The 24,706-nt window shown below is 43.0% G+C and overlaps 2 protein-coding genes across 10 annotated transcripts in view; one reads left to right on the top strand and one right to left on the bottom strand.

Moving 5' to 3' along the window:
* Window positions 1-25: 25 nt before the first annotated feature.
* On the bottom strand, window positions 26-23,472 carry DPY30 (dpy-30 histone methyltransferase complex regulatory subunit). Of its 3 annotated transcripts, none has more exons than XM_024110787.3 (5): window positions 23,359-23,472; window positions 8,337-8,408; window positions 8,200-8,247; window positions 2,312-2,454; window positions 26-262 (listed from the first exon to the last, which is right to left on the bottom strand). In XM_024110787.3, the coding sequence occupies exons 2-5, from the start codon at window positions 8,370-8,372 to the stop codon at window positions 190-192; spliced, it is 300 nt and encodes a 99-aa protein (XP_023966555.1). In that variant the 5' UTR covers window positions 8,373-8,408; window positions 23,359-23,472; the 3' UTR covers window positions 26-189. The 3 variants fall into 3 exon arrangements, with proteins under 3 accessions (XP_023966555.1, XP_005296294.1, XP_065445261.1); XM_005296237.5 differs by lacking the exon at window positions 23,359-23,472 and adding an exon at window positions 10,289-10,432; XM_065589189.1 differs by lacking the exon at window positions 23,359-23,472 and adding an exon at window positions 9,972-10,088.
* The window catches only part of SPAST (spastin), a 55,137-nt gene continuing 53,462 nt past the window's right edge, over window positions 23,032-24,706 (top strand). For all 7 annotated transcript variants that reach the window (XM_065589183.1, XM_065589185.1, XM_042848414.2 and 4 more), the window contains exon 1: window positions 23,032-23,587. In XM_065589183.1, coding sequence (XP_065445255.1) covers window positions 23,176-23,587 — 412 coding nt within the window. In that variant the 5' untranslated portion in view covers window positions 23,032-23,175. The remainder of the gene's footprint in view (window positions 23,588-24,706) is intronic.

Raw genomic sequence — 24,706 nt, forward strand, 5'->3', positions numbered from 1 at the left:
CACTTAACACGTAGTTTAAGACTAGTGAGAATAAAAATGTACTTTATTAAATAACTCAAGAAAAGATAAGGGAAATTGTGCAGTTATGAAAGACATTGGTGGTTCTGTATGATTTTTACAGCAAAGAATGAATCATGGCAAATTAGCATGTAAGTTTAGCAGCCAAACTGTCCTCCTCTTCCCATGGAATTAATTTCGGTCCTCAAACTGTGACTTGTTTTTTAACAGATACGCTGCTAGGAATTCAATGGGATTTGGCGGTCTGTAGAGATAAAAAAAAAATCAAGAGTAATTACTATTTGTCACATACATTTAAGTGAGCTGGCGAGCTCCTCATCTTCACTGAAAACAGAGACTTACTTGTAAAAGCACAGGACAAATTAGAAATTTTCAGTTTTGTGGTATGACAACAAACACAAAGTGTCATGCTTCAGCAGCAACTAGAGAACTCCCTAATCAGGAATTTCCTCAATTTATTAAGCTCCCCCTTGCAACACTTCCTGGCCCTCAATTAGCCACTACACAACCTTCATTATTAGGCTACATCTACAATATGATCTAGTGGTGTGCTTCTTCTGCTCATGTGCACACTCATATTAGTTCTCACCAAGCTAGTGAGAGTATAAATAGCAGCAGAGGCATGGCTAAGCTGTGCCAAGTAAATGCACACCAGCTTCAGGAGGGTGTATACTTAGCACAGGAGACTGCATGGGAAAGAGGGAAGGAAGAGTAGATCTAAGGGGAAGAAGAGACAAGGGAAGTGACACTGACTAGACAAACTGAAAAGTCAGTTTAGAAAGGCTGGCGCCTCCTCTCCCCCTCCAACCCACATCCATCTTAAAGAGTCAAGTGAATTACCCAAGTTTACATACTGAATGTATTTAATGTAATTTGCCTATTTCACCAACTCCTGCCAGGTAAGATAAAGATTTAAAGTAGCCAGCTCCCTTGTCCGATATGTTCTTGTCTTGTTATTTGATTTACTTCAAATAGCAACAGTTTAGGGCCTCCATTAGAACAGTCTGCCTCAAAGATATTTGTTGCTTCTGCCAAATATTTTTTTCTAACCAACACTAGTGATAACAGTTGAAATTATTGGAAGAAAAAACACTAACATGAAAACTGCTTTACAATTAAGCCTCACCACAGCCTTGCTAGGTAAGTAGATTTGTTTTTCTTCAGCCTTAGAAAAGTGTAGCGCATAAATCCTGGTAATCCAATTTGTCTCGCCCCACATATTAGGTTATCACACTCATTCCAAGGAAATGTCAAAAGTTTGAACTGTGGTCTGGGATATATCAATTTAGGACTACATAGTACTCTCCATCCAAAGCAGAACCCCCAAACAAGTCAATAGAAGATCTGTACACAGTTACCAGCAGAATATTGTCTCTCTCTATATATATAGCTAAATTTGTAGTTATTGATGTGGGTGGGTTCTAGTTTAAACTCAAATGTTCTTTTGGGGTTAAGACACTGCTGGGAGAGGTATGAAGGTTCTCATGATTTTAACTTGGTCCATTGTGGTCCTTCGCAGTTTTTGATAAGATTGACCAAAGGTTGTTCCTTCGGCAACAAAGGGATATTATTAGCATGTGCAGTATGACACTTAAGTGGTTCCAGTTATACCTACATGAGAGGAATCAACTGGAGAGGAAGGACAATTGGGTGTTACTACTGAGGAACATCCTTCCCCTGTTGTTCAATGTATATATGAAGTCTCTTGGCAAGAAGTCTTTAAACAAAGGGAACAGTATCATTAGTATGCTGCTACAGCACAATCTCTCAGTGTGTGAACGCCAAAATTTGGCCTCAGTGCTGAGGAAGAATTTATATGCTATTGCCAGCTGGATTTACTGGAACTACCTTGTTCAACAAAGTAAGAGACAGCACGAGGAGTACCTACTTACTGAGGGAGCAGGGCTCATTCAAGAACCCTGAGCCAGGTTAAGAACGCTGGTGAAATGTCTGTCTAGGCTCTCACCCCGAGGAGCCATACAACAGATGTACTTAAAGAACTTATTTATTCAGACTGCATTCTTCTTATCCTGTGAAAATCTTGCACTAACACTACATTTCCTTGTGACAATAAGATTACTGATATTCTCTTATACAGCTCACATCGCATGCAGCTAGTTACCGAACATATCTTGGCTTCTCAAGAGAATAGACATGCTATTACATCCACCCCACGTTTCGTACATGAGCTTTTGCTGGAGACAAAGTGGTTTTGCAAGCCCCTAATTGGAAAGGCCCTGGGCACATCGGAGCTTCCTTTATTTTGAGACAAATGCTACATTAAGTTCTTTACCTCTCCTTTGCAAGTACAGCAAGCCCCTGTAGTAAGATAGGCACAACTGTCTGATCCAAGTAGGCACGTGTAGGTAACGACTGAAGATCCACCTTCTGCTTTGATGTTTTCTCTGCGTTAATCTTCTCATTTTCTACTATCCTCTGATGAATTCAAGGCATCATGTGAATAAAAGTATGGATATTAGTACATAAAGAGTCTACTTAAAAGCAGAAATTCAGCAAGAGCAATCAGATAAGTGTATTAGAAGATAAGTAAAATTATCCTCCAATTTAATATTTTTAAATATCCTCCATATTTTTAATTTGGTTGAGAATCTCAAATCAGTTTTCTTAAGTTAAATATAGAAAGCCTTATGTTAGATTCTAACAGCATGCTGCCATGTAATCTACAGTAAGTTTCTTGAAACTAGAGGCAGCCCCTACACTACCATTTTCATCAGCTCTTTTATATTCATGGCTCTTCCGTGCCAACTGATATAGATTAGAATAATTTTATTTATGTAAGCAGTCATCATTAAGTTACTCTTGTAAGCATTTGTAGTATCAGGCTTCAAAAAGTAGGACCAAATCCTGCAAGAAGGATTTGCAGGATAGGCCACTTGCATTTACCAAGAGTTCCCCTGCCAGCAATGGTACTTGGAACAGACCATGGTACATAGTACTTGAGCCACTCATGCAAATCCCTGTGTGAAATCAGGCTCCAATACAGTAAGTTATTAATCTTTTTAATAAGCTGAAATGCTTACACACAAAATAGATATATTTTCTCCACTTTTTTGGCTCCACTATATTAATGGATATTGTAACCTCTTGGTCAGAAAATATTAAATGAATTGTCTTATACTATTGTCAAATGGATTGTTACACACACAATATAATGTACATAACCTCCTCCAAAATTGTCAATTTTGCCACACTGAATTTTTTTTTTTTTAAATCAGCACTACAGAAAGTTAGTCTATAATTTATTCTAAACGTGCAAAGAACATTTGGGGTAAGATCATTGAACTAGCCATGATGATTCCTTGAAGAGGTCTGCCCATGGTAGCTGTAAATACAAAATAAACCAAACCAACCAAACAAAAAAACCCAAACCAACCCCCGCACAGAACACACCCTGGCATCATAAAAGCAAGAAAAAACTAGGGCTGTCAATCGCAGTTAACTCATGCAATTAATAAAAAAAATTCATCACAATTAATTGCACCGTTAAACAATAAAATACCACTTGAACTTTATTAAATATTGTTGATGTTTTTCTACATTTTCAAATATATCAATTTCCATTACACCACAGAATACAAAGTGTGCAGTGCTCACTTTATATTTATTTATTACAAATATATACACTGTAAAAAACAAAAAATAGTATTTCAATTCACCTCATACGAGTACTGTAGTGCAATCTCTATCATGAAAGTGCAACTTACAAATGTAGGGGGTTTTTTTTGGTTACATAACTCAAAAACGAAACAATGTAAAACTTTAGGACTGAGTGGACTTGTAGGCTCTACTTTTTATTCAGCCAATCGCTACAAGAAACAAGTTTGTTTACATTTACGGAAGATAATGCTGCCCACGCCTTAATTAGAATGTTACCTGAAAGTGAGAGCAGGCATTTGCATGGCACTGTTGTAACTGGAGTCGCAAGATATTTACGTGCCAGATGTGCTAAAGATTCATATGCCTCTTCATGCTTCGGCCACTGTTCCAGATGACATGCTTCCATGCTGATGACACTCGTTAAAAATAAATGCATTAAATTATTGACTGAACTCCTTGGGGGAGAATTGTACGTCTTCTGCTGTTTTACCTGCATCCTGCCATATATTTCATGTTATAGTAGTCTCAGGTGATGACCCAGCACATGTTCATTTTAAGAACACGTTCACTGCAGATTTAACAAAACACAAAGAAGATACCAATGTGAAATTTCTAAAGATAGCTACAGAACTCAATCCATGTGTTCTGCATTCTGAAGTGCCTTCTAAAATCTGAGAGGGATGAGGTGTGGAGCATGCTTTCACAAGTCTTAAAAGAGCAACACTCCGATGCAGAAACTACAGATCCTGAACCACCAAAAAACAAAAACAAAACAAACAAAAAAATCAAATCAACCTTCTGCTGATGGCATCTTACTCAGATGATGAAAATGAACATGTGTCGGTCCGCACTGCTTTGGGTTGTTATCGAGCAGAACCCGTCATGAGCATGGACGCATGTCCTCCGGAATGGTGGTTGAAGCATCAAGAGACATATGAATCTTTAACGCATCTGCCATGTAAATATCGTGACACGCCGGCTATAACAGTGCCATGCAAACTCCTGCTCTCACTTTCAGGTGACATTTTAATTAAAAAGTGGGCAGCATTATCTCCCATAAATGGAAACAAATTTGTTTCTTGTAGCGATTGGCTGAATAAAAAGTAGGACTGAGTGGACTTGTAGGCTCTAAAGTTTTACATTGTTTTGTTTTTTGAATGCAGGGGTTTTGGGTACATAATTCTACATTTGTAAGTTCAACTTTCATGATAAAGAGATTGCACTACAGTACTTGTATTAGGTGAATTTAAATACTATTTCTTTTGTTTTTTACAGTGCAACTATTTGAAATAAAAAATAAACAAAGTGAGCATTGTACACCACTTTGTATTCTGTGTTATAACTGAAACCAATATATTTGAAAATGTAGTAAACAACCAAAAATATTTAAATAAATGCTATTCTATTATTGTTTAACAATACGATTAATCACGATTAATTCTTTTAATCGCTTGGCAGCCCTAGAAAAAACATTATATACACAAAATGCGCAATGATTAGTGACCAATTTGGGTTGTATCACATTAAAATAGCTACAGTGGAGATTGAAAAGAGTACAAAAAAAGTATGACCAAGATGGAGAACAGCAAGACAGGACTTTTGAACAGCACAAAGTGACTAAATGCTATTATTCATTAGCCTAGACTAGAAGAAAAGTTAGAGGGACTTAATTGAAGGCACCTGTCTTTTGATAACTAGCAAACATATGCATAACAATAAGAGTAGTCATTCCCCAAACCTAACCTTTTTTCAACAAAAAGAGTTTGTGTCAAAACTGCACTCTTAAATAATTAAGAGAGGGGGAAGAAAAAAGTTGACTATTTTGGCACATTTCCAAGGCATGAAAACATGGAAAGCTTCCCCTCCCTTCCACATATACCATCAGCGCCTCAACAAACAAATAAATAAATAAATAAAAAGTTGCCAAGAAGGTGTGATGCCAACATCCCCAGGTAGTCATCACTCCTGTTTCTGACCACCTTCTCAATATTTCACCAAAGGGGATCATGTGTAGTCTTACTGAAAGCTAAAATCAAGCTGATTGTCATGGTTATTGTGAGATGTTTGTATGAGAGTTATATAACATATCAGAGGGGTAGCCGTGTTAGTCTGGATCTGTAAAAGGCAACAAAGAGTCCCGTGGCACCTTAAAGACTAACAGATGTATTGGACCATAAGCTTTCGTGGGTGAATGCCCACTTCGTCAGACGCATGTAATGGAAATTTCAAGAGGCAGGTATAAATATGCAGGCAAGAATCAGTCTATATATATAACATATAGTATATTTTGTTCCAGAACTGTTGGAAGTGAAACTTGTCACTGGAGGCCAGGGAGTCTAGGAGCTGGCAATCAACATCTGTGGAGGCAGCCCTGTGTTCACTGTCTCGACCAAATACAGGCTTGAGTGTTTACAAAGACAAACAAAACCCAAGAGAAATCTCTGTTTAGATGACTCCCTAGGCTAAGAGATAACAGTCCATAACTGTGTAAGAGAAGGGGAAAGGGAACAAGATGTTATCCTTTGCAGAGGCGACATTCTGCCAGCAGGAGTGTCTCATGAAAAGCTCTTTGGGCTGGACATGCGGTTCAAGGTGTACCCACTGGGTGAGAAATATCGTATTAGAGACAAGAAAGTAATTTGTCAAAGTATAGGCTATAGATTGCATTTTATGGTTCACTTTTACCTGTACCCTTACATTTCCAAATCTTTTTATTTTGAATCTTTATCTCAAGCTCTGTTAATAGTCTTCAATTTTGTTTTATTATCGACACATCTAAGTCCCTTGTACAGTAACTCCTCACTTAACGTTGTAGTTATGTTCCTGAAAAATGTGACTTTAAGCGAAACGATGTTAAGCGAATCCAATTTCCCCATAAGAATTAATGTGGGGGGGGGGGGGGAGGAGGAGTTAGGTCCAAGGGAAATAAATAAATATATACACACAGTATAAGTTTTAAACAAACAATTTAATACTGTACTCAGCAATGATGATTGTGAAGCTTGGCTGAGGTGGTGAAGTCAGAGGGTAGAAGAGGGTGGGATATTTCTCAGGGAATGCCTTGTTGCTAAATGATGAACTAGCACTCGGCTGAGCCCTCAAGGGTTAACACATTGTTAATGCAGTCTCACACTCTACAAGGCAGCACAAATGGAGGGAGGAGACACAATAGATGCATGGCAGTGGCTGCAAACATTTCCTATGGGAACTGAACGTGATGATGAACCCACGCTATCCCAATGGAGTGCACAACTCCCTCCACTTTCCAAAGTGCCGGGTGGTGCATGTGTGTGTGAAACAGAGAGAGAGACAGAGGCGTATTGCCCCTTTAAGTATGCTGACCACACTCTGCCTTTTTAAACAGATCAGCAAGTTGAGACAGCAGCTGCTGCCAGCAAGCTCCCTCTGTCCTGAGTCCCCCCTGCTCTGTGGAGATGGGGTACAGGAGCAGGGCACAGGAGTAGGGGGAGGGCAACACTCTGACATCAGCACCCCCCCCCCCTCTTTCCTCTCCCCGCCCTCACACAGCAAGCAGGAGGCTCCCGGAAGCAGCTCCAAGGCAGAGGGCAGGAGCAGCACACGGCAGTGCGGGGGAGGGACGGACACCTGAACTGCCTAGCAACTGACAGCCTGGTGGGCAGCTGCCGCACAGGGAACTTGGGGGAGCTGATAGGGGGACTGCCAGCCCACCCTGGTTCCAAGCCCCCACCAGCTAGCTGCAAAGGGCTGCTCTTCCTGCAAGCAGTGGACAAAGCAGGCGGCTGCCAAACAACATTATAAGGGAGCATTGCGCAACTTTAAACGAGCGTGTTCTCTAATAAATCCGCAACCTAACAACGTTAACCAGGAGGACGTTAAGTGAGGAGTTATTGTGTTAAGGACAGTGTTGAACTGAGGTAAGGCTGGTAAATCAGGGTGCACTGCTTCCATGGAGGCAGTGGATCAGTGTACACCACAGGAATTCAGAAGGCACAGTACTGGGCACTCAAGTGTAACCACGGGGTGCATGTAAATTTTTAGCATGCAGACAGAAAAAGCCGGGGTTGTGGGGCCCGGAGCGGAGTGCTTGTGCTGCCAGTGGCTGTCAGAATTGGGAGGCATTTTCCCCTCAGTTGGCAAAGACACTGCTCTTTCATGCTGTAAGCAGGTGGTAGTGATTCATACAAGAGGCTTTGGGTGACCCCAAGAAGTGTTACAACAGGTTCTTCTGACAACACACCAATGGAAGAGGTAGTGGAGGTAAGTTGTATATAGCACTTAGAAAGAAAGAAAGAAAGAAAGACCCACCACACAAAAGGGGTCATTATTTCTGCTGGACTAGAAACAGAATGCTAGCAGCCCAACCAGCAATATTGATATACTATTAAGAAGTCAATTGTGCACAGTACTAGGACTTACCGAGTCATGCTAAACACCTTTCATCTCCTATTGCTTTCAAAAGAACTCAGTTCCTTGTATTTTGGGTCTGATTTCTGCAATCATTTTAGCTAAATTAAACCCATATTTTTCCCAAATCAGAAATACTACTTCAATTGCATTTGAGAACAATTAAATCTTAGTTACCTCTACATTTTCTGTAAGGCCATATTCAGCATGAGGATTTTCTGGAACCTGTAAAACAACATGCTAGTCAGCAAAACCAAAATGCACTTTATGTATTTGCTAATAGAAAAACCAATGTAAAAAGTTTCTTACTATACCTGTGCCTGCCCCTCCATGATCTGTTCTGTATCCATGACTTAAAACTTGGAAGTCACCAAATGTGCTACAATCTTGGGAAGTAACAAACAAAACAAAATGAAACAATTTGTCAGAACATTAAAATCAATAAAAAAATAAGTTAGTTGACAATTAAAATATGGTTGACAATTTTGGTTACCATCATGCAAAGAGTTACCACCAGTTAGGTTTGGGTCTTTTCCCTCCCCCTCAGCTCTGTGAACCATATTTTTCTTGTATAAAAAAAATCTGAAGTTTTTCAAAAGAACATGTGAAATAAACTCAGGCAAAGTAACTTAAAAGAAAAGTTTCAGACAAAGTTAGTTCAGTCAGAATTACCAAATGTGCATATGTGGTCCAGAGACATCTAGAACTGATTGCACAAGTTAGTGTTAAAGGAGACCAGCATCGTTTTTTTTAAACAAGACTTGTTCCTTTTTTTCAAATCTCTATAACATTTAAAGGCCTGAGACATTTGTTTAAAAAAAAAAATCTGTATTCTGCTTGTTTTGTCTTTTCTACCCTATATGACTCTATAGCCGTCATTCTCAAACTTCTTTGATTGGGCCCCCCTTCTTTGTGTCTTTAGTCATTTATGCCATCCCCTGCCAAGTACATATACCGCCACCTAGCTCTGAAGGCAGAGTGGAGAGCAGCAGCTCTGAAGGCAGCACTGTGCCTGCAGCAGCACAAAAGTAAGGGTGGCAACGTGAAATCACTTTTCACAACAGACTTAGCACCCCATTGTCACTCTTACTTCTATGCTGCTGCTGCCACCACATGGCTGAATGCCCGAGCCCAGGTGAGAGATGGCAGGGAGGAGAGCCAAAGCTCAGGTGATGGGGCTCCGGCTGTCCCTTTTATCTCCGCCTACTGAGTGTGCCTGGCCCTTGTGCACAAATCCCAGCCAGCCAAGGCTGATAGCCAGAGCTCTTAAAAAAACAAAAACAAAAAACCCACACAACTCTCGCCTGCCTTGACACATTCCCTCACCTCCCTTGGGAAGCCCACCATACAATCTTAGAACTGCTGCTCTATAGTAAATAAAGAACTAGTGAAACTGACATCCTCAAGAGTCAAGTGAAAGAAAGCCAGTCCAGTGAGTGGGGAAGAGAGTGTTTCAACAATTAACACTCATTTAACTCCAGCAGTTAATGAACATTTCAGAGAAGGGATATCTATTATGTATTTGTATTACAATATCTCCTAGAGGACTCAAACAATCCCACTCCCTCCACTAAGGTGCTAGAGTACAGGAAATGTATATTCAGAGACGTCCAAGAGCTCCTCCAGCAAAGAAGGAGACGAGGGGAGAGAAGCAGGCGTTGAGAGCTGGCTTACGACGGCTTCTCGTTTTAAATCATTCTTAAAACAGGCGAAGGAGCATCGCTTCGGCATACAGGAGAGTTCCCATTTCAGGAGAAATAAATCCCACCGAGCGAACCACAATCCACTCCCTGTCACGGCCACCTCCGATACCAGCAGTCCGGGCCAGCATTACAGCTCAGAGGACAAGAAAAAAAAATCGCTCCTGTCTTACGAAGTGCCCCCCCAGCAAGAGGTTACATGCCAGCCTGGGACAACCCCACGTTCCTGCTCGGTTCCCCCCCACCCACCGGCACGGCGCAGCTGGTACCGCAGGAACCCGCTAGCACGGCCCGGGCTGCGGCGGCTCCTGCAGCGATTGGGGGGTAGCGAGGGGCTCCCTGTGCGGCCGAGCGCCGGTGTCCGCGCCCCGCCGGGCCACAGCCGAGGCTTCCCGCGCCGGGGAGCGGGCACGCGACACCGGCGCTGACCCGGACCGGACTAGCCCTTCTCCATCGCAGCCCCGCCCGCTCTGCCCCCTCCAGCCTCACACTCGCCCAGCGGGGCGGGGCCGGGCAGTGAGGGACCCAGCGCTGCCCGCGCTCCCCGGCCGTGGGGCCGCTCTTACCTCTCGGGACAGCAGCTCAACGGAGGGGACGCGGCGGCGAGTCGCACCGCAGGAGGGGGAGGGAAGAATCGTTGCGAGGCTACAGGAGTCTCTCGGCAGCGTCAGCCACTAACAACAACACGCTTGGGGGGGGATATCGTAAATTGTTTTGCCGTAAGTGAAGGAAGTGGCGCTGCGGCGACCACCCAAATGCGCCTGCGCGAAGAGAAACCCCGCCCCCATCAGGCAGGGCAATGGAAAATGCTTGGGGAGCATCATCAGACACGTGACCGTCAGTGGCTATAGTCCCACCCATTGAGGTCTGCTTGCTGGAGCCGCCGGCCGCGTAGCTTCGGGCCAGGCGGCGCGCGGGTTTGGAGTCAAGGGGACGCTGGAGCGGCATAGGGAAGAGGCGCGGCTTAGCAATGGAGTTAGCCTCGCAGGCAGCAGCATGTAGTGTAGACGCACCTGCAGTCAGGTTAGCTGGTAATATAACCGAGGAGGGAGCCTGAGTTATAGCATACATATAGTAAAAGTAACAAGGAGTCTGGTGGCACCTTAAAGACTAACAGATTTATTTGGGCATAAGCTTTTGTGGGTAAAAACCTCACTTCTTCGGATGCATCTGAAGAAGTGAAGTTTTTACCCATGAAAGCTTATGCCCAAATAAATCTGTTAGCCTTTAAGGTGCCACCAGCCTCCTTGTTGTTTTTGTAGATACAGACTAACACAGCTACCCCCTGATATAGTAAAAGTGTGGAGTCCCTATTAGTGCATTTCACTCAACTCCAGTGGGCAGGTAAAATGATGTCTTGTCTGACTTCCCGTTGTGAAAACTTACCCCACAGCTTTAACAGTTGGTTTCCCTTCCTCGGTTTGGTGCATCATCATTAATAAAAGGCATTGCAATTGCAGGCAAATGTCACCCTCAATGACAACTGCAGAGAGTCACCTAAGGCTAAAAGTTGCACAGGTGGTTGTGGTTCTCAACTGTCTTGCCTAGAACCTTTATTATGGGTGGTGACAGCTGAGATGGAAAGAACTCAGCTTTGCTGTCAGAGCCCATAATGAGTTCACAGGGTTGATCATTAGGAATCAAACATACTTCGATATTTTTGAGTAAAACTGGCAGAAATCTGTAATAGTCAAGGCATATAGAACTCCATGCTACCAATTCAAAGTTGATGGTGATAGTGCCCTTTAGGTACAAACACTTGAGTAAGTAATTCTCTTGCTGTTACTTCAATCTATTTAGTTGAATACTGTTTTGCTAATTTTAAGATCTGTGCTCTGTATTGTTCAGTTTTGCTTGTGAAATAAAATGGGTGGAATTTATTAATTAGCAAAAATGCAGATAATATCTGCCCCCGAATCTTGCTATGAGTTCTGAATAAAACCCCACTGCAGCCAACAGGGCTTGACTTGTGAGGCTCTCATTCTGGTATTGCAGCCAAAATTATTTTGTTAGAGTTATTTTTAAGTAACTCCCCCCCGCCCCTCCATTTAGAGCTACTTGGAAAAAAAAACAAACCCTGCTGCCTATTAGCTAGGATTCCACCCAATCCCCCAGTTGATGGGATTCTTACCAGTGAACTTCTTGGACTCATTTTCTGTGTGCCCAACATGAGACACTGGGGTCAGATCTACAGACTATCACCACAGCAACTGACGTCAAAGAGAGCTGTGCATTGAACACATGTAGTACTATAAAAGTCTCGTATTCTGAAAAAACAAATCAACCACTAGGCTTCTTAAGTTGGGCCTCCTGTGATGTGTGGCTCAGAGGGCCAGGTAGCCTAGTGGTTAATGCACCTGGTCTCCAACCCCTTATCTTGTTGTTGAGGGGGCATAGTGGTGCCCGATCGCTGCCTTCAACCCAGGAGTGTTTGGGACCCCCACTGCATCTGGGGCATTTGCAGTTAAGTGGGGCAGAGTAGAGGGACCCAGGCCCTCTTCCCCCAGTTCCCGGCCCAGTGGAAAGTACAACTGGCAGGTTCCTCCCTATACAGAGCCAAAATCTGCCACCCCTACTCGCTGCCTATTTGCCTCTTCAGTCTGGGGTGTGGCTTCTGTAGTCTAAACAGTCAGTAGCTTCACAAAGTCCCAAATGAGCAGGGCCCTGCAAGATCGGCTGCTGCTTGAAGTGGGGAGTGGTTGTGGAAAGCCCTGCCAAGGGCCTTACCCACACTGTGGGTCCCCATTCAGGTTCCACCATCTACCTGGTTTCCTTAAAGAAGGAGTCTTCTTTCCTGGAGCCTGTTCACCTGCCCTTACCAAGCCTTCTGAATTCCTTTTGATTTGCTCCTACAGCTGGTGCAGGCCTATAGAGGCAATGCTACTGGGCACAGTATTGCCTTTTAACTTCTTTGGGCCCCATGCGGGGTTTGTATACTGCATCACGCTCCCAAAATTAGTGGACAATTTTGACCTCAGTTTGTAAAATGGGAACAATAATAATCCCTCACCTCACAGGGATGTTGTGAAAATAAACTAATTCACCTATATGAATCACTTGGATACTATAGCAATGAGTGCCATAGAAAAGCCATGGGGAAATTTATAATTCCTGATCATTCAAAGCAGGATTTGAATGGTGGTCAGTAAATAAGACATGGGTCACATATTAAAAATGATAAAACAAAATGTACACTGAATGAAGCAGGGGTATAGTGGGAAAAATATGTGATTATGTAATTCAAGACATGCATATGGGGGCCAAAGTAAGGTTGCACATACTAGCTTGATTCTTTAGAGACTAACACATTTATTTGAGCATAAGCTTTCGTGGGCTACAGCCCACTTCTTCGGATGCATAGAATGGAACATAAATTGAGGAGATATATATACACACATACAGAGAGCATAAAAAGGTGGGAGTTGTCTTACCAACTCTGAGTGGCCAATTAAGTAAGAGAAAAAAAAACTTTTGAAGTGATAATCAAGATAGCCCAGTACAGAGAGTTTGATAAGAAGTGTGAGAGTACTTACAAGGGGAGATAGATTCAATGTTTGTAATGGCTCAGCCATTCCCAGTCTCTATTTAAGCCTAAATTGATCGTATCTAATTTGCATATCAATTCAAGCTCAGCAGTTTCTCGTTGGAGTCTGTTTTTGAAGCTTTTTTGTTGCAAAATTGCCACCCGCAGGTCTGTCATTTAATGACCAGACAGGTTAAAGTGTTCTCCTACTGGTTTTTGAATATTATGATTCCTGATGTCCGATTTGTGTCCATTAATTATTTTGCGTAGAGACTGTCCGGTTTGGCCAATGTACATGGCAGAGGGGCATTGCTGGCACATGATGGCATATATCACATTGGTAGATGTGCAGGTGAACGAGCCCCTGATGGCATGGCTGATGTGATTAGGTCCTATGATGATGTCACTTGAATAGATATTTGGGCAGAGTTGGCATCGGGCTTTGTTCCAAGGATAGGTTCCTGGGTCAGTGTTTTTGTTCAGTGATGTGTGGTTGCTGGTGAGTATTTGCTTCAGGTTGGGGGGGGTTGTCTGTAAGCGAGGACAGATCTGTCTCCCCAGACCTGTGAGAGTGAGGGATCATCTTCCAGGATAGGTTGTAGATCTTTGATGATGCGCTGGAGAGGTTTTAGTTGAGGGCTGAAGGTGACAGCTAGTGGTGTTCTGTTATTTTCTTTGTTGGGTCCGTCTTGTAGGAAGTGACTTCTGGGTACTCATCTGGCTCTGTCAATCTGTTTTTTCATTTCAGCAGGTGGGTATTGTAGTTTTAAGAATGCTTGATAGAGATCTTGTAGGTGGTTGTCTCTGCCTGAGGGATTGGAACATATGCGGTTGTATCTTAGAGCTTGGCTGTAGACAATGGATCATGTGGTGTGTCCTGGATGGAAGCTGGAGGCATGTAGGTAAGTATAGCGGTCAGTAGGTTTCCGGTATAGGGTGGTATTTATGTGACCATCGCTTATTAGCACAGTAGTGTCCAGGAAATGGACCGCTTGTGTGGATTGATCAAGGCTGAGATTGATGGTGGGATGGAAATTATTGAAATCATGGTGGAATTCCTCAAGGGCTTCTTTTCCATGGGTCCAGATGAGGAAGATGTCATCAATGTAGCGTAAGTAGGGTAGGGGCGTTAGGGGACGAGAGCTAAGGAAGTGTTTTTCTAAGTCAGCCATGAAAATGTTGGCATACTGTGGGGCCATGCGGGTACCCATAGCAGTGCCGCTGACTTGAAGGTATATATTGTCCCCAAATGTGAAATAGTTGTGGGTGAGGACAAAGTCACAAAGTTCAGCCACCAGGTTAGCTGTGACATTATCGGGGATACTGTTCCTGATAGCTTGTAGTCCATCTTTGTGTGGAATATTGGTGTAGAGGGCTTCTACATCCATAGTGGCCAGGATGGTGTTTTCTGGAAGATCACCGATGGATTGTAGTTTCCTCAGGAAGTCAGTGGTGTCTCGAAGATAGCTGGGAGTGCTGGTAGCATAGGGCCTGAGGAAAGAGTCCACATAGCCAGACAATCCTGATGTTAGGGTGCCAATGCCTGAGATGATGGGGCATCCAGGATTTCCAGGTTTATGGATCTTGGGTAGCAAATAGAATACCCCTGGTTGGGGTTCTAGGCATGTGTCTGTACAGATTTGTTCCTGTGCTTTGTCAGGGAGTTTTTTTAGCAGATGGTGTAGTTTCTTTAGGTAATCCTCAGTGGGATCAGAGGATAATGGCTTGTAGAATATGGTGTTAGGGAGTTGTATAGCAGCCTCTTGGTCATATTCCAATTTATTCATGATGACGACAGCACCTCCTTTGTCAGCCTTTTTGATTATAATGTCAGAGTTGTTTCTGAGGCTGTAGATGGCATTGTGTTCTGCACGGCTGAGGTTATGGGGCAAGTGATGTTGCTTTTCCACAATTTCAGCCTTTGCACGTTGACGGAAGCACTTTATGTAGAAGTCCAGTCTGTTGTTTCGACCGTCCGGAGGAGTCCATGCAGAATCCTTTTTTTTGTTGTGCTGGTAGGGAGGATTCTGTGGGTTAGTATGCTGTTCAGAGGTATGTTGGAAATATTCTTTGAGTCGGAGACGTCGAAAGTAGGATTCTAGGTCACCGCAGAACTGTATCATGTTCGTGAGCCTGGAGGGACAAAAGGAGAGGCCCGGAGATAGGACAGACTCTTCTGCTGGGCTAAGAGTATAGTTGGAAAGATTAACAGTATTGTTGGGTGGGTTAAGGGAACTACTGTAGTTGCTCCTTGTGGCATGTAGCAGTTTAGATAGTTTAGTGTCTTTTTTCCTTTGTAGAGAGGCAAAGTTTGTGTTGTAAATGGCTTGTCTAGTTTTTGTAAAGTCTATCCATGAGGAAGTTTGTGTGGAAGGTTGGTTTTTTATGAGAGTATCCAGTTTTGAGAGCTCATTCTTAATCTTTCCCTGTTTGCTATATAGGATGCTGATCAGGTGGTTTCGCAGTTTCTTTGAGAGTGTGTGACACAGTCTCTCAGCATAGTCTGTGTGATATGTAGATTGCAATGGATTTTTTACCTTTAGTCCTTTTGGTATGATGTCCATCTGTTTGCATTTCGAAAGGAAGATGATGTTGTCTGTATCTGTACGAGTTTTTTCATGAAGTTGATGGATTTCCACTCCATACGGCTAAATGCAGTGCCTTGCATAACCACAAAAGCTTACGCGCAAATAAATTTGTTAGTCTCTAAGGTGCCAGAAGTACTCCTGTTCTTTTTGCAGATACAAACTAACACGGCTGCTACTCTGTAGCTTGATTCTGTTATTTTCCAACTTCTGAGGACTTGACTTTGCAATCTTAATGTTTCAAATTTCTTTTGTGTATGATTTCTTTAATATTTATATTACAGAATCAGCTAGGAACCCAAATTAAGGATTAGTACTAGCTATTGTACATACATATACACCTCTACCCCGATATAACACTAATTCGGCTATAACGCGGTAAAGCAGTGCTCCGGGGGGGGACAGGACTGCGCACTCCGGTGAATCAAAGCAAGTTCGATATAACGCAGTTTCACCTATAACGCGGTAAGATTTTTTGGCTCCCGAGGACAGCGTTATATCGAGGTAGAGGTGTAATAAATAAGATATTCTGTTCCCCAGAGAGCTCATAATCTTCGTGTCAGACAGGAATCAACAGCTGGATGAAACGGATATACAGGATGGGAGTGGTTTGAAGGATGTGGTAATAATAAAATGAATAGATTTAGCAGGAAAGTAGAAGTGTCAGTTTGCCCCTTGCCTAACCAATGCCATCCAGGAATGATTTATACCCATCATGGCAGAGGTAGGTTTTAAGGATGGTTTAAAAGCAGATCATGTGTTGGCTTTATGAATTTTGATGAGTTTCAACTATGCACCTAGACTCAGAATGGGAGAAAGCATGGAGTGCTTGAAGGGGAAGCAATTAGTTGGGCCATCAAGACTGTGATCATTGACAGAACAAATGCTAGAGTCAAAACAGTGTGTTAGATATGCACTGTCCCTGTATTATATATCGGTTGGACCTAAATGACCTTAAAGACCAAGACAAGGAGTTTATGTTGGATGTGGTGGAGAAGGGAAGCCCATGGAGGAATGCAAAGAGGAGGAGGATGTGGTCAGTGTGATGAGCCAGTAAGATGATCCTAATGGCAGTGTTTCAAATTTAGTTAAAGGGTGTCAGTGGTTGGTGTCAGGTTGAGGTGTGAGATTATGAGGGTCTGAACAACAACCTTCTCAAGCAGGACAGAGAGAAGAATCCAAATCTTAGAAATATTATGTAGGTTGAAGTGGCAAGACTTTAAATGATCTGGATATATTTAACTTCATCGATTCACATTTGCAAGATAAGACCGTGATGTGCCAATCTGATGTGCCTGGGCTGCCCCTTATGCTTGTGCTGAATCCCACTGAAGTAAACAAGCTGCATGCAAGTGCGAGGTCCAGCTGCATGAATCCAGCTGCAGGATGTAAGCCTAAACCATGATGTATTTTTGGTGTCACTACAAAAAAATATTTTTATAACTGCTTTTCTTCTCTTTTACTTACTTAGTTAAGACGACAGAGCTAGCACAGTAGAATAACAAGGGCTGGCCTTTATTAAAAAGACTCTCATGTAAAATGAAACAGAGAGCAAATAAAGCCATGCAAAACAGGCCATTAAATAAAATGTACATAACTAGCAAGACACTTAAGAAAAGAAAAGAAAAAGATTTTACAATTGTGTAAACAAAACTAATTCACAATAAAAATAGCACAAATTAGGTAAAATAATAGCTCCAGTGAAAGAATGACTAATAATATACTCTCATTAATTAAACACAAAGAATCAGCCCCACCAAAACAGCTATTAAAACTTAATTATTCTGTCATCAAAATCTTTACAAATGTACTAAAAGATGCCCCTTACCATTAGACAAGGCATACATACATATAAACATAATTAACTTGAAATATAGTCCCTTTTCACAAAATAACTTAAACACAGTTTCAGGGGTTAGAATTATCCTAATCTTTCCTCCAGTTTTTGTAGTTTTACAGTCATATTTTCATATTTAAAATTATATGTACTCCTCTATTCTTTATGAAGGACCCACACAATACATCGACTTTACAAGGGAAACAGTACAAGTGGCTATTTGGCTGTGCACAAAGTAAGCAAACTGAAAAAAAAGTTTCTCTTATTTTTGTAATAGCAATCTTAGGTGTTGCTTGTAACAATAGATGAAACATATGTGGACAGAAGTGATTTTAGCTTGGAACTGTCATTTTACTTAGACATTCTTTTATTGTAAAATAAACAATAGGGATAACATATGCTGAACTTGTGTTTGGGGATGTTGTGGGAAGGTAATACATCATAGTATATAAATAACAACACTTGAACTTCAATAGTGCTTTTCATTTGAAGATCAGAGCACTTTACAAAAGTAGATTTGTATTGGGGAAACTGAGACACATATTGATTAAGGGACTTGCCTAAGACCATAGAAAGTCCAGTGGGAAAGCTGGGAACAGAACTCAGGAATACTGACTGGCAGACCTGTGCTCTATCCTCTAGATCACAATATCTAACAAATTGGAGAAAATTTAGAAAACAGTAATAAAAATGATAGCGGGACTACCTCAATAGGGAAGATTAATATAAATAAATATGGTTGCTAGGCTAAATGATAATAAAAGGCAAGTATAACAACTATCTAATATTTAAAGGGATTATGGAACAATACTTTCATAAGGTAATTGCGAATGGAGTATAAGGAAAACTTTCCTAAGGCTGACATCTAATAACAGGCCTGTAAGCTCACCTACATTCTGCAGGTGACACTAGCCAATGGAATGTGGCACTAGTGGAAAGTCTTAATCATCTGCAAGATAAACCACTTGGCTTGCATTGAAATTTCAAGTGAAGCACCATATTTATGTCCATGATGAGAACTCCCATTCAGCAATATTTGTCTCATTTGTCCTTCTGGGAAGAAGAGTAAAGATTTCTTACTACCTACCTTATTGTGTAGCAAAGAACCCAGTTGTCCCACTACCAGCAAGTAGTGTGTGGGTGGGGGGAATTGACCAAATTTAAAATCTTTTATTAATAGTTTATGATATTTTATTCATTTTTAAATTACCATGATTTTTGTTACTCCACAAAACAGTAACATTTTTTAAAAAGAGGGAGTGGATGGCCTAGGGGGTTAGTAACAGGAAGAAATGGCAAAAAATCTGAAAATGGTCCTGGTTAGTTCCCTACCCACACCGTCCTCACATAAGTGCTACATATCCGACTGACTTTTTGTCTTTAAAGTTGACATGTAGGAATTAAATTGTGTAAGTTATCTTCCAAGAGAAATGTTAGAAGCTCCATTATTTGAGTCAATTAAAATTTGATTAGACAAAGCACTTGAGAATATATTTTAGAGCGCAATCCTACAATGGCAGGAGAATGGACTAGATAACCTACTAGCTATTATACATTTCTAATTATGTGATTTTAAGAAAAAAAGTAGCAATTCTATACAGCCTGCTAATCTAAATAATCTAAACATGATTTTAATGTAATGTGATATGATTTATAGGCATTATATGTTGATTGCTTTATGGGTCACAAAGAGTTCAATTGGCAAGATTCCAGCTGTCTCTGTTTTAATTTTAAGCAAATTATTCATTATGTTTCCACTTGGTTAATTTCAAATTATCTCAAGTCTATTACATTTCAGTAGCTTTGAAACATCCCTGTATTTTCCCCAAATAACTCTCAAACTGTAAGGAACTTAAGGCCTGATCCTGCAAATACTTACTGTTGAGTGTAGTACTAAGTGTTGTGAATTCCAAGAGAGTGCCCACAGTAGTGAGCATTATGCTCTTTAGTAAGCGTTTGCAGAACTGGACCTTGAGGGCCTGCTCTAGGTCGCTTTGCATTGATATTGACATCATTTGGAGGTGGCTTGGGCCTTTGGTGCATTTAAAGATGGGTACATTAGTTAAAGCATCTCTGATACATGGATAAGGTGCCAAGAAATGTGTTTTATCACCTGAAATGTGCAAAGCAGCACGTCAAGGAGACACATAGAGGAGATTGTGAAAAGGGTGGGTGAAGACTTCTCCATTTCCTTAGTAATAAGGGAGAAAGGGACTGAATTGATATCCCATAATAAAATATGATGTAAATATGACTCCCACTGAATAGTTTTCTAACACAGTTTGGCAGCCTGTTTGCAGGATAGTTGGACCCTAGATGTTTTAGAACAGTGTTCAAAACCCACGTTTAAGGCTGGTAAAACCTGTTTAGTCTTTTTGATAATTTGGAGGGGAGGGAAGCTGTTTAAAGAATTGCAAAAATCATTTATTAAGATGCCATGATAAGATCTTAAAAGATCCTAACAAAGTCCTGCATGCTATATGATGTCTTTGGGGATGGGGAGAACTGCTCATTTTCACTGCAAGGCCCAAACAGGAGAAGGCCAGGAGCTGTAACAGTTTGAATGTGGGAAATGGAATGTGTCATTAAAAATACCCTTCACCTCACCAGGTTTTAAACACTACTGTAAAATTAATTGCATGCCAAAAGAATCCCACTCACTCGCAATGAGCGAGACTAAAGAGACTATTGCAGGAGCTTGATTTTTCTTGCCTTCACTCAACTGTCCTGGTCATGGGCGCCAACTTCCTCTCTACCGAGGGGTCCTCAGCCCCCCTCAACCCCAGGCCTGCCCCTACTCCACCCATTCCTCCAAGCCCCCACCCTGCCCCTGTTCCACCCCCATCCCCACCCCTTCCCTCAAGGCCCCACCCCTGCCCTGCCTCTTCCCACCCCTTCCCCCAAGCACACCCTGTCCCTCCTAGCACCTCCTGCATGTAGTTCCGCAGCATGCGGGAGGTGCTGGGAGGGAAAGGGAGGAGTTGATCAGCAGGGTCGCCAGAGGGTGGGAGGCACTGGCGGGACAGCTTGGCTGTCGGTGGGTGCTAAGCAGCACAGTTACGGAGTCGGCACCTATGGTCCTGGTAGGTTATCCAGTAGTGCTGCAGCCACTGACTGACTCCTTCCCTGACAATGAAATGTATATTGGGAGGGAGGGGGGAAGTTATGCTGTTCCATGTTCATCACTGGGAGGAAGGAACTAATGAAGTCTCCACTGGGAAAAGTGCAGTACTACAGCATCTCTGGCCATTCTGTTCTGATACCATCTTCATTACCATAATAGTATCTGAGCACCTCAGATCGTATTGAGTCTCTTTCCCCTTAGCTTGTTTGAACCCTAGTATGGAGAGAGAACTAAAGGGAGCCTCTCTTCATGCTGTTATGACCTTTTATATGAGGAACAGCTCAGCAAGAAGGGGATGTGTTTGGGCCCAGGAGAGAGAATGTGTATGGCCCCAAGAGAGAATGTGCCGTTTGGGAAGGAGGTGTCCAGAAGAGACAAGGGGAGACGACTGATAGGCATCAGTGGGGTGACGGAAATTAAGGACTTTTCTTTAAAAAATACAACAGGAAACTAACTGCAAAAAATAGGTTAATGTGAAATTAAATTTACTAGTTTTTAAAAAGAACCCCCCCAGAAAATACAAATATTAAGGTACATTTTGACAGCTGTGTTGCACACATGTAATGCAGATGAACCTTGATTATCCATACTTCTTTTCATCTGAAACAAGATTGGATCTCTCAAAGCCTGCTAATAACACAGAAAAGTTCTTTGGTTATCTGAACACTTGCTATCCAAATGTAGCCAATTTCCTCTTTTTACACTTACACTGCACTGAATTCCTAATGACTAGTTAAATTGTTTAAATTTATGCTTTAATAGACAATATATGCAATGTGGGCAAATTAATGTTATGGGAGTCTTAATGTTAACATTTCCATGTTTAAATATATAACTTTAACATTGCATTGATATTATTTTATGAATTAATTATAGCTCTTTAGTTAAGAAGGTGAGGTTGCATAAAATGTAATTCCTGCAGCAGTAACTGACCCCTGCCTATTTTACCATCCTGCTAACCAATAGATTTTCTAGTCTTCTTCATTTCAAGATTTTCCACTGTACTGTGTCCCAGATTTGTCCCAAAGCAGATTGAGAGGGAATATGTTAGAATGTCACACACAGCACAGCATGGCCATTTGTCCTTCATTTGGAACCTGTTTTACATTACACGTCAAATTAATCAATAAATATTGTCTTGTATACACCAATAATAATGCAAAGGGATTGTACCCTGTAATAAAATGTGTTACTTATATACGAGTAAAAAGAAGAACAGGAGTACTTGTGGCACCTTAGAGACTAACAAATTTATTAGAGCATAAGCTTTCGTGGACTACAGCCCACTATGCATCCGAAGAAGTGGGCTGTAGTCCACGAAAGTTTATGCTCTAATAAATTTGTTAGTCTCTAAGGGCCACAAGTACTCCTGTTCTTCTTTTTGCGGATACAGACTAACACGGCTGCTACTCTGAAACCTGTCATTATATACGAGTGTGTGTGACAAATAAATAAAACATTGGGGATGTGCCCTTAAAATAAACTTTCTCCTATAATTTCCAACTTGTCCTTTATTCGCAACATAAAGGGTCTGTATATGGGTGTGAGAGTTACCAAAGCCAGGGACCGGCTCTTCTGATTCAGGAACATCTGTCCTGTGCATTCCCTGTTGCCTTTTGTGCTGCCCCAGGTGTAGGCACGAGACCGTATGACCCACATTTTGCAGTTCCCCGCTGACTGGGTGGGTTGCAGCGGGCACCCGCTAAGGGCGGAGGAGGCGCTGCAGCGGATCACATCGCCCCTTCGGAGCAGTGGCTCACCCGGAAGCTCCGGCTGCAACGCCCGAGGACTGCCATCAGGGAGCTGCATGACAGACACCACCCAGCCGTTGGCAACCGCCCCCTTTGTGCAGCACGTGGCTCCTAGAGAGAGCAACGCAGCCCGCGCCTACTACAAGTCCCAGCCTGCCACAGGGCGGGGCATCTCATTTCCCGGCGTGCAACACTCCACAGCGAGACCGGCCTCTGACCCGTCTTGGGCTGCAGCCGCTCCCGACATGCAACGCGGAACGAAAAGACTAAATGTCCCAACATGCAACGCGCCCGCAGCGGATTCCCTGAACCCTCGAAAAAACGACCAATCCGGACTACAGTACCCGGCATGCTGCGCAACCAGTGCCTCGCTGCATGTTGGGATATGTAGTCTCCATGCGCAGCCGCTGCGCCAACCACACCTCCCATTGTCGCTTCGTTGCCGGCCTCTCCAAGCCGCTCGTCAACAATAACCGCACGCTAGGGGCGGCGGCTACGCTTCCCTGTATTCAGCAAGGGCCTATGCGGACTTTCCCCACGGCCCTCCTAGCCGGGGCTGGCTAAAAGGGGCGTAGCCGCCGCCATGGCCGGTTGTTGTCAGTCGCTGGCAGCGGGTTATGGCGACGGCGGTGAATGAATTCTCCGGGAGGCAGAGGGAAGAAGAAGGGCTCAGCCGGCTCCAGCTCCCCGCCCCAGGCCCCCGGAGCCTCCCCCTCCTCCCCGGCCGGGCCGGCTCCCCCCCTGCAGCAGCAGCAGGCGGCGGCGGGGGCGGCCGCGGCGTCTCCCCATAAGCGGAACCTCTATTACTTCTCCTACCCGCTCTTCGCCGCCTTCGCGCTGCTCCGCTTCGTCGCCTTCCAGCTCGGGCTGCTCTTCGCCTGGCTCTGCGAGCGCCTCTCCCGGGGCGCCCTCATGGCCGCCAAGGGCAGAGCCGGGGCCGGCGACGCGCCCGAGCCCGGCGGGGCGCCCGAGACGGTGCGAGCCTGCCACAAGCGAGCCTTCGAGTGCATCTCCGTGGCGCTGCGCATCGATGAGGAGGAGAGAGGTGAGGGCTCGAGGGGACTCTGGGGTGGGGCGAGGATGGTGCCTGCGAGTGGGGACGGGGGCGGGTGGTATCCTGGGGTAGGGAGGTAGCGAGGCCTGAGTGGATCCAGGGGGTTGAGTCCCTTGAATGAGGGGGCCTCTGTTCTCCCCCCGTATCGGGGTGTCATGCGCCCCCTCATCCTTGGCTCCAGCTGTGTCCTGTCTGTGTTGCACATTAGTTGACCATCCCTGGGGCGTCTCTGGCGCGGGAAGGTGCTGCTGACAGATGGTGTGGCAGGGACTGAGGCTATAGATAAGAGACCAGAGAGGGCTGGCGTGGAGGGAAGATACCTCTGCAGTTTTGGCCGCTGCAGAAATGGTTGAGTTGTGGAGAATGGCAAGTACAATTTCTAGCCTGGTGGCAGAGATGTGGAATAATTTGTGGCCAGACACCTTCTGAGCATTTCCAATGAGAAGGATGAGGTAGAAACAGGCAAAAAAACATATCAAAAGAGGTAAAGCTTAGTGGTGAAATCTTGGCTCAGTCGTACCAAGATTTCAGGCTAGGTACGTAGCAAGGGTAGAGAGCTATTGTAATTGTTTTTTTTAAAATATAGATACTGTGCATTTAAATTGTGTTCTGTAGGAGATTGAACTTCTTGTTAAGGAGGTGTCAATATATAGAATAGCTTTAATATATAGAATTTTAGCCTTCACCCCACTTTTTGTTTTCAGCACCACAACAGTTGGCAGGTGAAGTAGATGGTCTAGTTTCTAATATATGTGGCACAAATAGTTACCTTTTAAAAAAAATTGAAATTCAGTCTTAAAATTGTTTTTAATTTTAATTCATAGATACAGATTGGGGGGAATTTATGGGGTATTCATGTTCAGAACTAAACTGTCACATTATTCATGCCTACATAATTAGATTATCAGGAACAATGATGTATTTCAGGGTCTGGCACCATCTTTATAGCATACTCTTAGTTTGCAAATTGTGTACATGTTTAAGAAAATATCTACTGAAGTTTGATCTACAAGCTGCCAAATATCAGAACAATTTCTTTATAATTTGTACCTTAGCAATTAAACTCTTATTAATTGCATTTTCCTCTACAATTGTTGCTGAGTCACATAA

The sequence above is a fragment of the Chrysemys picta genome, chromosome 3 (assembly GCF_011386835.1).
Source record: "Chrysemys picta bellii isolate R12L10 chromosome 3, ASM1138683v2, whole genome shotgun sequence".
Classification (NCBI taxonomy): domain Eukaryota; kingdom Metazoa; phylum Chordata; order Testudines; family Emydidae; genus Chrysemys; species Chrysemys picta.